At 47.1% G+C, this 13,000-nt stretch overlaps 1 protein-coding gene across 1 annotated transcript in view; it reads left to right on the plus strand.

The window, feature by feature from the left end:
- The first annotated feature begins 254 nt into the window (after positions 1-254).
- The window catches only part of alk (ALK receptor tyrosine kinase), a 446,825-nt gene continuing 434,079 nt past the window's right edge, over positions 255-13,000 (plus strand). The window contains exon 1 of the mRNA XM_061795469.1: positions 255-1,424. Within this exon, the coding sequence (XP_061651453.1) occupies positions 680-1,424 (745 nt within the window). The 5' untranslated portion in view covers positions 255-679. The remainder of the gene's footprint in view (positions 1,425-13,000) is intronic.

The following is a 13,000-nucleotide window of genomic DNA, read 5'->3' on the forward strand; positions in this document are numbered from 1 at the left end:
ACTTCGAAGCTTGCATCAGTTCTGACCAGCTGCGCACTCGAATGAAAAGAAAAAAAAAGAAAAGACAAATAAGTTTACGGACGTTCAGCATATTTAAACTCGTTGTGTTTCTCTCTCTCTCTCTCTCTCTCTCTCTCTCTCTCTCTCTCTCTCTCTCTCTCTCTCTCTCTCTCTCTCTCTCTCTCTCTCTCTCTCTCTCTCTCTCCCAAAAGGGAAGAGAGCGACTGCTGACAGAGACCACTTGTACGCAACTGTGCAACGAGACAGGGAGTCTTTGAGGGCTTCTGGAGCGGACTAGACCGGCATATCAATTAGCGACCAGTGGAGAGACTGGCTGGGTCAAACCATCGAATAAACCACAAGGAAGACACACAGAGAGAGAGAGAGAGAGACAGAGAGAGAGAGAGAGAGACAGAGAGAGAGCGAGAGAGAGAGAGATGGCTGAAGGGAAGGCAGGAGAATAGATGTAAAAAAATCTTCTCTTGTCTTTTCGAGCCACGTGTGCGCACGGCCGCAAAAAAAATAAAAAATAAATAATTTTTTTTTTAAAAGGCGCAGGAGCTCCTTTCACACTTGCTGATTTTGCGTTGCGCATATGTGACAGACCCAGTGGAGGAAGAGGTGAACGGCGGGATTAGACACTGCTTTTGCCAAACTGAGGACTTTAATTGCTTTAACAATGGACGCGAGCTTTTTGGTTCTGGTTTGTTCTGCGGTGTTTTTCGCCGGGCTGCAGTGCACCTCGCCGAGGACCACAGCAGCGGCGACAGATGCCCCCGCGGCCGTCTCCGGTAACACCAGTGGTAGCAGCAGCGGGGAAACTACAGTTAAAAAAGACTTGAATCAAACAATAAACTCCCGGTTGAAGAGGAAAACACTGGCTGTGGATTTTGCCGTTCCCTCTTTGCTGCGCTCTTACCTGGCGGAGTTTGTAAAGAGACCCCTAAACGGAGACTGCCAGACTTTTAGAGGATGTTACACAGTGAGGGCAGACATAAAAATGCACTGTATACCTTTACAGAAAACCATATCTACCTTTGTCGACCAGAGGTCTGCAACATCCCCAAGAAGTAACACATCTGTTGATGGACGGCTTCCGTTCTTTTCCAAGCGGCCGCTGTCCAAAGTTCTGAAATTAGGTCTGACCAAAGCCAGTCGCAAATCAAATCAAGTGGTGGTGGAAATAGGAGAGGATATCATCGGGGCGGGATGTGGAGGCTTGTCTGTGTACGAGGAGGAACCGGTGCTCACCCTGGAAATGGACCTCACAACTATTATGGAGTGGTGGCTTGGTGCAGATGGGGGGCGACTGAGAGTCCGGCTTATGCCCGAGAAAAAGGCGCAGGTGCCCGGGATCGAAGACCGCTACACTGCAGCCATACGAGCAGCAGACCCCCGCCTCTTCCTCCAGATTTTCTCCCTGGGTGAGCCTTCACACTCAACTCACCCCCTCCCTCTTCCCACATGTTGTCTCTGCCACACGCTTCTCACCAAACTATAGTCAAGTCCTGCTGTCATTAATGGTATATAAATCCCCCCCCCCTTCAAAATATGAACTGCATGACCTTCACATGTTGCAATACTGGCTTTCATGTTGAGAATTCTGTATACATTGGTGTCGTCATTCAGACGAAGTTGTTGTCTCACATCACTGCAAGAGACTGTTTTTTATGTTCGATGGATAAAAGTCACAGTCAAGAGCTGATCTGATTGAGCTTGATTCCTCTTATGCTTCTGCTCTATTATTGATGCCAACAGTAGCACTTATAGATGAACGGCATATTGATTCCATTCACAAAGTCTTGGACATTGGTTATCTTCTAGGGCCTACGTTGTTGTGAGTTATCTGATTATTTTACATAGAGAGGGAATGAGGTCTTGTTTTTTTTCTGAACACAAATCCTACATGTGAAGTCAGACAAGCCCCTGCAGGGTCTCCTGGTCTTTCTTACCTTCCCCTTGAGATACCATCTGGATTCCCCTTGCCACTCACTCCAGGAAGAAGGTTGAAATGAAGGAAAAGGGCATTATTCTGATTAGGCACAAATGAAGTCTTTATCTCCAAGAAAGCTTTAGCACTCAATACTCCAGGGTTTATTTCCGCTCTCTTCTGAGGATAGGCACAATCAGTGTAATTGCTTAATCGCTTTGATGAGGGAGGCTGTGCCCCAGAAAAATGCAGTGAAACCAATCAAACAAAAGCAAAGAGCCTAGCTTGGTTGGATGGAAGCGTGCATGCATACAACATACCGTATGTGCTGATGCACTAATTGACGAAGGGAGTACTGTAAAGTCTATAAAAGTGAGACTTCCTGCCATGTGTATTGGTGTTTGCTTTGTGATCTTAGCTGTTTGTAACAATAAAAAAAACGAAACAGTTCTATTATATCATCAACAAAATAAATCCCTTTAATCCCTTTTAAAGACACCCATACACAGACACACGCTAACACATAAGCAACTGAGTGGGCTAGTGCTGCAGCACACCCAGTCGACATTAAAAGGGAAAGATTTTTTTTTTATTCATCTTTTTAAGGTCATGTTTTTAATTATCAGCACCTCAGCATAGCCTTGAAATGTCAAACTGATCCACTGCTTGGTGGCCATGTAATCACATGACACCGATTTTACCTCAGGCTACCTGTTGAGCTGTGGAACTGACAAATTATGAAGTAGGGATCAGGTGACCTTCACTTCATAAAATAAGTGGTTTACATGACAAAGGATAACAATAGCGGTTATATGAATCATTCCTATCGCTACACACGTGCGTATCATTCACTCAGGCAAATGCGTCTTTACGCATGAGAAGTCATAGAGATTGCTGTGGCATAATCATACAGTGTATTGTGGTGCTTCAGTCATTTGATAACACTATCCATCCATCCATTTTCTGAGCCGCTTCTCCTCACTAGGGTCGCGGGCGTGCTGGAGCCTATCCCAGCTGTCATCGGGCAGGAGGCGGGGTACACCCTGAACTGGTTGCCAGCCAATCGCAGGGCACATACAAACAAACAACCATTCGCACTCACAGTCATGCCTACGGGCAATTTAGAGTCTCCAATTAATGCATGTTTTTGGGATGTGGGAGGAAACCGGAGTGCCCGGAGAAAACCCACGCAGGCACGGGGAGAACATGCAAACTCCACACAGGCGGGGCCGGGGATTGAACCCGGGTCCTCAGAACTGTGAGGCTGACGCTCTAACCAGTCGCCCACCGTGCCGCTTAATAACGCTAATGTGACTAATTTTATGATTGCCTTATTGCCCCCAAAACAAATGAATGTTGCTACTTACATGCAATATGCCATACACTTTAAACCAGAATAGAAAATAACTCTTTATTATATTGCGCTCGTATAATTCCAACAGGAATGGTTGAAAAGGGAAAAAAAGTGGACTGTTTTAAAGTGGACAGCAATGTGTCCTGATCTCAATCCAATTGAAAATCAATGAGGGGAGCTGCAATTTGCCATTGGGGAAAAGAACCCTGCAAATGTTCAAGAGCTTGAACAAACCGGAAAGGAAGAATAGCAGAAAATACCAACTGAGAAGTGCAAAAAGCTTACAGATGGATACAAGATGTGTTTGGAGGCTGTCATTGCTACCAAAGGGTGCGCAAGCAAATATTAAGGAGGGGTGGGAATCTTGCTGTACATGCTGTTTTTGTCTTTAAAATTTCTATTACATTTCCAACTATATTAATGCTCAGTTTTGATTGATTATTATTGTGATTGTAGTTAACTGAACTGACTGCATCACATATACAGGTACTGTATGCATGTATTCTGTCACCAATGCAAACTACAAAAACTGCAGTAGTGCTGCGGTGTTGTAGTGCTACTGAACCTCCAGCCCCTCACAAGACAAGGACACTTACAGTAGAGGAGCCGGTGCCATCTTTCATGAGTTGTTCGAACAGATGTCACAACTTGTATATAGCATGAACCAATCCAGAGTTATGCGTGTTTTTCCATTTACAAAAAAAGATATGCCCCTCATTGGTTGCTTGTGTTTGAGATTTCTCTGTTTAATGTGCATGCTTGTTTTCCCCAGCCTCAAGTCAAATACTGACTATTAGCATTGGAATAAATAGCTGTTATGACACCCTGAATAATTTGACAACCATGCAAACATGCAATGCAGGAAACTCTGCTGAATGAATTTATTACTTACTTGGGCAGTAGGCCTAAAGGGGGAAAAAATTACTGTGCACTGTTTGTACAAAAGCAAGCATTTGAGACTAGGCTAAGGTGTGATCGAGTTGACCTCTCCTTCTCTGATATAGTTACTAAGTGGTGCCTTAATAGCTTTCAAAACAATAACCCACAAATTGTAAAACAAAGGGCATCCCAGTTTTGTTAATATGCACATTCCTACCCTCAAGTGAAAATCTGCTGCCAACACGCTTGTAAGTAAAGTGGCACATTTGTAGGCTTTTCCCCACTTATTGCCCCCAAAATAAATACACACTCATGTGATCTCATCAGGATCCTCACACTACCGTCCTCTGAGAGAGTTTAAACACAATCCAATAGTGCAACTCCACACATTCTGAATTTGAACAATCCAAACAGGATCTTTACATTTAATGTGGCACAACAGAGCAATCACTGCTTCTGTGTTATCAGACAGAAAATTACTACAATGATCCCAACCTTATCAGATTATTGCTCAGTGTTGCCAGATGGCCTGAAGCAAGCGATCAGAATCAGAATCAGGAGAGAGGAAAATCTGTGTTGTTTGTCATATCGTCTCAAAAACTGCACCTGCTTTCACATAACACACGGTAGTTCACGTAGTCAGAGCAGTAATAATGCTGAACTTATTGATTTATCTTTACCAAATAAAGAGTGACACCAAGGCCTTAGACACGATAATGTAGCACCAAACTCTGACTTGCTTCTGAGACACGCAAACACAATATGACATAGCAACACAGTTCATTAAAACTGAACCCCTGTGGAACAATCGTCTTTGAATTAATCTATGTTAGCTTTTTGTAGAGCAAAGAACCATATTTGCCATCTTAAACTTGACTTTAAACAGATACCACACCCCTCCCAATATAATCCAATGGAATAATGATAAAGAAATTACGTGAACTTGTTTTAGTATTGTTAAAAAAAGGTATGTGAAGGATTAATGATCCAGTACTCTATATAGTACCTATATTTGTGATTTGTGATAGTATTCATATTTGTATTCGTAATTACTGAAAGTGCACATTAAAAATGCATTACAATAACTAATAGTTTACCAAACTACTGTACAACAAAAAAAAATTAAAAAAACAAACAAAAAAAAAAACTGCCAAAATTGGTTGTGATTAACAAAATCACATTAGTGGGTATCTCTCTTTTCACCTCTTTTCAATGTATTTTAGGATATTGCGCATCCTGATTGATGTTTATGCCGATATCTGTGTTTTGCAAATTCAGTGAACTCAAGGTGACTTTGGCTTTGAATTCCCTTTTCACTCCTTATTCAGCAGTGTCTTCTCCTACTCTTTCACCTGATGTTTTTGCTATTTATATATGCCTGCCAGCTGCCTGTTTGATTAATGGTGATGCTTTTAAGAAGCCTCAGTGCCCAAGTAATGCTTTAGGCTTGGTATGAAGAGAAGTACATGCTGTACGTGAGTGCCTACCTCCGATGTTCCACTTCCATAATGAGAGAAGTGAACAATTCGGGAAGTTGCTTTTAACATTTATTTCATTATTATTATTATTTTTACTGGGGCTTCAGGTTCATAAATTATTATTATTTTTTTTATACTTGTTCTTACTTAACATATACCATACAGTATAGACAGTACATTGGGTAGATACTTTCCTGATCCCATTGAAAATTGTTGTATCCGGCAACATCAATCACAGTTACAAAAAAACCCCCAAAAAAACCATCTGAATTATCACTTTTAATGTCTGGTAGGCACTAGTTAAAACGGCTAATAATATAATTCATTAAAGTGATACTAAAAAGGAAATAAAAAAGGTAAAGGTAAATAAAGAAACCAGAAATGTAAATGTACCAAGTGAAAAGACTGGTGTGGTATGCATTCTGTGCAATATAGCTAAGTGACCTCAAGGTGCCTTGGTGATAATGTAGCTTCACTACAGAGTTGGCTCTCCTCCCATTTAGGATGAGTTTAAGAGCCATATGGCTTGTGGAAGGAAAGGTTTCTTAGTCCGAGTTTGACCATTTCACCATTAAAGTCAATTTCGAAGTGATGCAGCATATTCAATATACGTGTACGATACTTTTATTCTGGCATCATGGCAACAATTTGGAATCCTTTGCTTGGGCTACTTTTGTTGAATCAGAATCAGAATCAGAATCATCTTAGTTGGAGCCGCTCCAGTACAACAGACAGTCAATTTACAGAACACTTTGGAGACATAAAGCCATTGACAAAAAACAATTGTGCAAAAAGATGCAGAGTCCTCTAGCACTTAGAGCAGTTTGAATGACTAATATTGCAATAGTCCGGTGCAATGACCATTGTGCAAAGGGCGCTGAGACTTCAAGGAGTGTATGCGGTTTAAAGTGACGAGTAGTGCGATAATCTGGGACAATGTTGGTTGTGCAAATGTTACAGATACTCCTCAATCAGTGTGCAAATGGAGCAGATGCTACTCTGGCATGAGTGGCCAGTATATGCAAATAGTGCAGCATGGCGAGACAACTACAGTGAGTGCACGGGTAATACATAATTGGCCCCACAGAAATGTGACAACGAACTCAAGTAAAAAAATTGCCAGCTTGTTGTAATGGAATTATAGGTTAAGTGTTTAAGAAGTTGATCGCAAGAGGGAAGAAGCTGTTGGAATGTCTACTAGTTCTAGTTTGCATTGATCGGTAGCGCCTACCTGAGGGAAGGAGCTGGAAGAGCTGGTGACCGGGGTGCGGAGGGTCCGAGAGGATTTTGCACGCCCTTGTTTTAGTTCTGGCAGCGTGCAAGTCCTCAATGGTGGGTAGGGGGGTACCGACAATCCTTTCAGCAGTTTTGATTGTCCGTTGCAGTCGGAGTTTGTCCTTTTTTGTAGCAGCACCAAACCAGACTGTGATGGAAGAACACAGGACTGATTCGATGACCGCTGTGTAGAACTGTCTCAGCAGCTCCGGTGGCAGGCCGTGCTTTCTCAGAAGCCGCAGGAAGTACATCCTCTGCTGGGCCTTTTTGAGGACAGAGTTGATGTTGGTCGCCCACTTCAGGTCCTGAGAGATTGTAATTCCCAGGAACTTGAAGGTCTCGACGGTTGACACAAGGCAGCTGGACAACGTTAGGGGCAGCTGTGGCGAAGGATGCCTCCTGAAGTCCACGATCATCTCTACAGTCTTGAGCGTGTTCAGCTCCAGGTTGTATCGGCCGCACCACAGCTCCAGCCGCTCCGCATCCTGTCGATATGCAGACTCGTCACCGTCCTTGATGAGGCCGATGACAGTGTGTCATCTGCAAACTTCAGGAGTTTGACAGTCGGGTTCGCTGAGGTGCAGTCGTTCGTGTAGAGAGAGAAGAGCAGCAGAGAGAGGACACAACCTTGGGGCGTCCCAGTGCTGATGCTGCGTGTGGATGAGGTGGCCTCCCCCAGCCTGACCTGCTGTGTCCTGCCCGTCAGAAAGCTGTAAATCCACTGGCAGATGGCAGGTGAGACGCTGAGCTGGAGAAGCTTGGATGAAAGGAGTTCAGGGATGATGGTGTTGAACGCTGAGCTGAAGTCCACGAACAGGATCCTCGCGTAGGTCCCTTCACTGTCGAGGTGTTCTAGGAGGAAGTGCAGTCCCATGTTGACTGCATCATCCGCAGACCTATTCGCTTGGTAGGCAAACTGCAAGGGGTCCAGCAGGGGACCTGTGACACTCTTGAGGTGGTCCAGCACGAGACGTTCAAAGGACTTCATGACCACAGATGTCAAAGCGACAGGCCTGTAGTCATTCAGACCCGAGATTGCAGGTTTCTTGGGGACTGTAATGATGGTGGAGCGTTTGAAACAGGATGGAACTTCGCACATTTCCAGAGATCTATTGAAGATCTGAGTGAAGACTGGAGCGAGCTGGTCTGCGCAGACTTTGTGTCATGGCCCTGTGTTTCAAGTTGTTTTTCTTTGTGTTGCAGTGTCTGGGTGGGCGTGGACATCGGTGACGCACCTGTCATGCATTGTAATCATCAGCCTTTTTAGGGGGCACCGTGACAGTGTGTGGGCGTCGGAATATTCACTCGTTTTTGCCCCGTGTTTGCCGCCGTTCTGACCGCTGTCCAAATTTAGGCTCTATACGATTATACCACACGGACCGTTTGTCGTGTCTCCCTGCGTTATCTGTTTTTGATTATCTCTGGTTGTGAGTTCCTTTAGTTTCGTATGTCTCGCCATCACATGCTCTGCCATTTAATTACAATTGTTCGGACCTCTGACCTGGAGTCTATTTTGTGGGATCTGCCCTTACGGCATTGCCGATCGTGACAGAATATTCCGACCAGAAATGGATCCCACAAACTCCGACTCTTTTCGCCACGCGTTGGCAAGTCAGGGACATTTGGTAGGTAGACACGAGATATCGTTACACAAGCTCAGGGAGGCAATTACGGCGTTAACGACCCATCTTAGTACACTGAGGTTGATCAGGTGTGTGCACTTGGATTACCTCGGGTTCTGGCAAGAGCACCCGCCACCAACACGGTGGCAGCGGTGCCACCCGGCAGGGAAGCTTGTCTCCCAAATCCACCTCGTTATGCTGGGGAGCTCGGCGGCTGCGGTCAATTTATTTATCAATGTACCCTAGTATTTGACCAACAACCGGTCACGTATGCCCAGGATAAGACGAAGGTGGCTTTTATAATGAGTCTACTTACGGGTCAGACGGCATCGTGGGCGATGGCGGTCAGCAGCGCCAACCCAGCGTTACGTTCCTCCTTCCCGGCATTCGTATCTGAACTGAGGAGAGTTTTTGATCACCCCGTCAAGGGCAAGGAAGCCGGTAGTCGGTTGTTGGACCATTCCCAGGGGGACTTGTCAGTAGCCGAATACTCCATTTCGTTCCGCATCCTGGCAGCAGAGAGTGGATTCGACGATGTTGCGTTGAGCGGCATTTTTCGTCGGGGACTCTGTCCTGCCGTCAAAGATGAGTTGGCGGCCCGGGACGAGACCACTAATTTGGAGGAGTTGATTGGACTAGCCATTAGACTGGACAATCGACTGAGGGAACGGCAGCGCGAGCGGGGGGATGAACGGCGCATTTTTTTTGAGTCCGCTTCCCCGGGACATTCTTCGTCCGCCATGGAAGACACCGCCTGTGTTCCCCCATCCACCTCGCCGTCGACGAGGGAGCCGGCCCTGGCCGTGGAGGAGCCGATGCAACTCGGCGGGGGGCGACTGGCGGAGACGGAACGTCGGAGATGCATGAGAGCGGGGGCGTGTCTGTACTGCGGCAGACCAGGACACACGGCGAGACCTTCACGGGGAAGTGACGCTACGCGTTCCAAGCAGAGCGGCCAGGTGGTGGTGACAGAACCTTCTGACTCCGGAAAGAACGTCTCATCGTGTGAGTATTTTGATGAAGACTTGGTACCCGGTGAATTGAGAACTGGATCAAACAAGAGACTACAATTGCCGGGCGAAGTATCGGGATTTGGCGGCAGTGTGAACGTTTCCGCGTTAATTGACTCCGGAGCTGATGAGTGTTTTGTGGACTCCTGTGTGATAGAGACTCTAAATTGTCCACTGTACAGACTTAGCAAACCGGGAAAAGTTATTGATTTGGATGGGCGTCTCCTGGCGGTTACAACACACATTACGGCTCCACTGTGTTTAAAGCTCTCGGGTAACCACATCGAATCGCGGCGATTTTTTGTAATGCCCTGTCAATCTGCTCCAGTTGTGCTGGGATTAACGTGGTTAAAACTTCATAATCCAGATATTAATTGGGATCAACTACAGATTGTGAATTGGAGCCTATTTTGTCATTTTCATTGTCTGCAGTCTGCCATGTTGACTACCACCCCCCGTGTTCAAGAGTACCATGATTTGCAACTAGTGTTCAGTAAGGATCGCGCCCAGTCTTTGCTTCCGCATCGTCCATACGACTGTTCCGTAGAGTTGATTCCCAAGGCTCCACTACCATGTGCAAGGCTGTATCAGATTTCCAAGCCTGAGCAAGAGGCATTAAAGAATTATATTTCCACTTCGCTAGCTGCTGGGTTGATTCGTCCCTCATCGTCGCCAGTGGGCGGCGGATTTTTTTTTATCGATAAAAAGGACTGGACCCTGCGACCCTGTGTCGATTTCCGGGGTCTTAACGACATCACGATAAAAAAATAAGTATCCTCTCCCGCTGTTGGACTCGCCGTTTGCCCCTTTACAGTCTGCAAAGGTGTTCACAAAATTAGATCTGCGAAATGCCTATCACCTGGTGCGGATGAAGGAGGGAGATGTGTGGAAGACTGCGTTCAATACTCCATTAGGTCATTTTGAGTACTTAGCCATGCCTTTTGGACTCACTAATGCACCCGCTGTGTTTCAGTGTCTTATTAATGATGTGCTCCGGGACATGATAAATGTATTCTGTTTTGTGTACTTGGACGACATCTTAATCTTTTCCCGTGATCTACGTGAACATCGCCAACATGTCCACATGGTGTTGCAGCGCTTGATGGAAAACCGTCTTTACGTCAAGGCTGAGAAATGTGAGTTCAATGCGGAGTCGGTACAGTTTTTGGGGTTCATTGTGGAGAAGGGCCAGCTTCGGGCCGATCCAGCCAAGATCCAGGCTGTGGTTGATTGGCCAACTCCAACGTCTAGGAAGCAGTTGCAGAGGTTTTTTGGTTTTGCTAATTTTTATAGGCGATTTATCCGTGATTACAGCCTTAAAGTGGGACCTCTGACTAGACTTACTTCCAATAAGATACCATTTGTATGGACCCTTAAGGCAGAAGTGACTTTTGATCATATTAAACAATTGTTTGTGAAGGCTCCTGTGTTACATCATCCTAATCCTGACCTTCCTTTTGTTGTCGAGGTGGACGCATCTGATTCAGGTTTGGGGGCGGTCCTGTCCCAGAGGTCCCCGGTCGACCAGAGGCTACACCCCTGCGCCTTCTTCTCTATGGGCCTAAGCCCTGCAGAGGCCAATTACGATGTGGGAAATAGAGAGCTGCTGGCCATTGTCCTGGCACTGCAGGAGTGGAGGCATTGGCTGGAGGGTACGAAGGAACCTTTTCAAGTTTTCACCGACCACAAGAACCTGTCTTACCTCCGGACTGCTAAAAGACTCAAGCACGTTGGGCCCTGTTCCTTTCCCGTTTCGACTTCATCATCACTTACCGCCCTGGGTTGAAGAACGGCAAACCTGACGCCTTGTCTAGGCTGCATGGCCCGGCTGCTGTTCAGCCTGTTGTGGAGACCATTCTACCTGGGACCCGGGTGGTGGGAGCGCTTCAGTGGGAGGTTGAGAAGAAGGTGGAGGAGGCGGGGAGGGACGTCCAGGCCCCGGGAGGTGTTCCTGATGGCAAATTGTTTGTTCCGGTCATTTTACGTCCAGAGGTGTTGAAGTGGGGACACACTTCTAGAGTCGCTTGCCATCCTGGGGTCAGTCGGACACTTTTCCTCTTTTCCCAACGGTTCTGGTGGCAGGGACTACGCAGGGACGTTAAAGAATATGTTTCGGCTTGCTCAGTGTGTGCCCGTAGCAAGATGTCCCATCGTCCTCCAGCTGGTCTTCTTCGTCCACTGCCCATTCCTTCCCGCCCCTGGTCCCACGTCGCCTTGGACTTCATCACGGGCCTTCCGCTGTCTGGAGGGAACTCAGTCATCCTGAGTGTTGTCGACAGATTTTCCAAGATGGCCCATTTCGTTGCTCTGCCGAAGCTGCCGTCCTCCTTTGAGACTGCTAAGCTCCTTGTCGACCATGTCTTCCGAGTTCATGGTATTCCTGCTGATCTGGTGTCTGACAGGGGGCCGCAGTTCGTCTCTCGGGTCTGGAGGTTGTTCTGCAAAGCGCTGGGGGCGTCCTCCAGTCGTTCATCCAGTTTCCACCCGCAGACCAACGGCCAGGCTGAGAGGGCGAATCAAGATGTGGAGGCTGCTCTTCGCTGTGTTTGCCATCAGCACCCCTCCTCGTGGTCTTCTCACCTGCCTTAGGTGGAATATGCGCATAACACCCTCGTTTGCTCTGCTACTGGACGGTCGCCATTCATGACTGCATACGGTTACCAGTCACCGTTGTTCCCTTCTCAGGAGAGGGAGGTGGTCGTCCTGTCTGTACAGGTCCATCTCCGAAGGGCTCATCGGGTCTGGCGGGATGCAAGGGCGGCCTTGTCCCGTTCTGAGGCTCGCAACAGGCAGTTAGCTGATCGTCATCGGATCTCAGCTCCTCCCTACCGTCCTGGTGAGAAGGTCTGGTTGTCCACACGAGATTTGCATTTGGCCGGGGGTTCTAAAAAACTGGGTCCTCGGTATATTGGTCCTTTCGAAATTGACTCTGTTGTTAACCCGGTGGCAGTTAAACTTCGGCTCCCTCCCACCATGAAAGTTCACCCGGTATTCCATGTCTCCTTGCTCAAACCGGTTTCCTCCAGCCCCCTGTGTCCTCCAGCGGTGCCTCCTCCTCCTCCTCCTCCACGGATGGTTGATGGTGAGCCAGTGTACATGGTGGGTGAACTATTGGATTCCAGAAGAAGGGGCAGGGGTGTGCAATATTTGGTCGACTGGGAGGGTTACGGCCCTGAGGAGCATTCCTGGGTTCCCCGCTCTTGGATCCTAGATCCGTCCCTTCTCCGGGCCTTCCACTCTCTCCACCCGCAGAAGCCGGGTGGTCCGCCAGGAGGCGTCCTTTGAGGGGGGGATACTGTCATGGCCCTGTGTTTCAAGTTGTTTTTCTTTGTGTTGCAGTGTCTGTGTGGGCGTGGACATCGGTGACGCACCTGTCATGCATTGTAATCATCAGCCTTTTTAGAGGGCACCGTGACAGTGTGTGGGCGTCGGAATATTCACTCGTTTTTGCC

The sequence above is a fragment of the Phyllopteryx taeniolatus genome, chromosome 13 (genome assembly GCF_024500385.1).
Source record: "Phyllopteryx taeniolatus isolate TA_2022b chromosome 13, UOR_Ptae_1.2, whole genome shotgun sequence".
Classification (NCBI taxonomy): domain Eukaryota; kingdom Metazoa; phylum Chordata; class Actinopteri; order Syngnathiformes; family Syngnathidae; genus Phyllopteryx; species Phyllopteryx taeniolatus.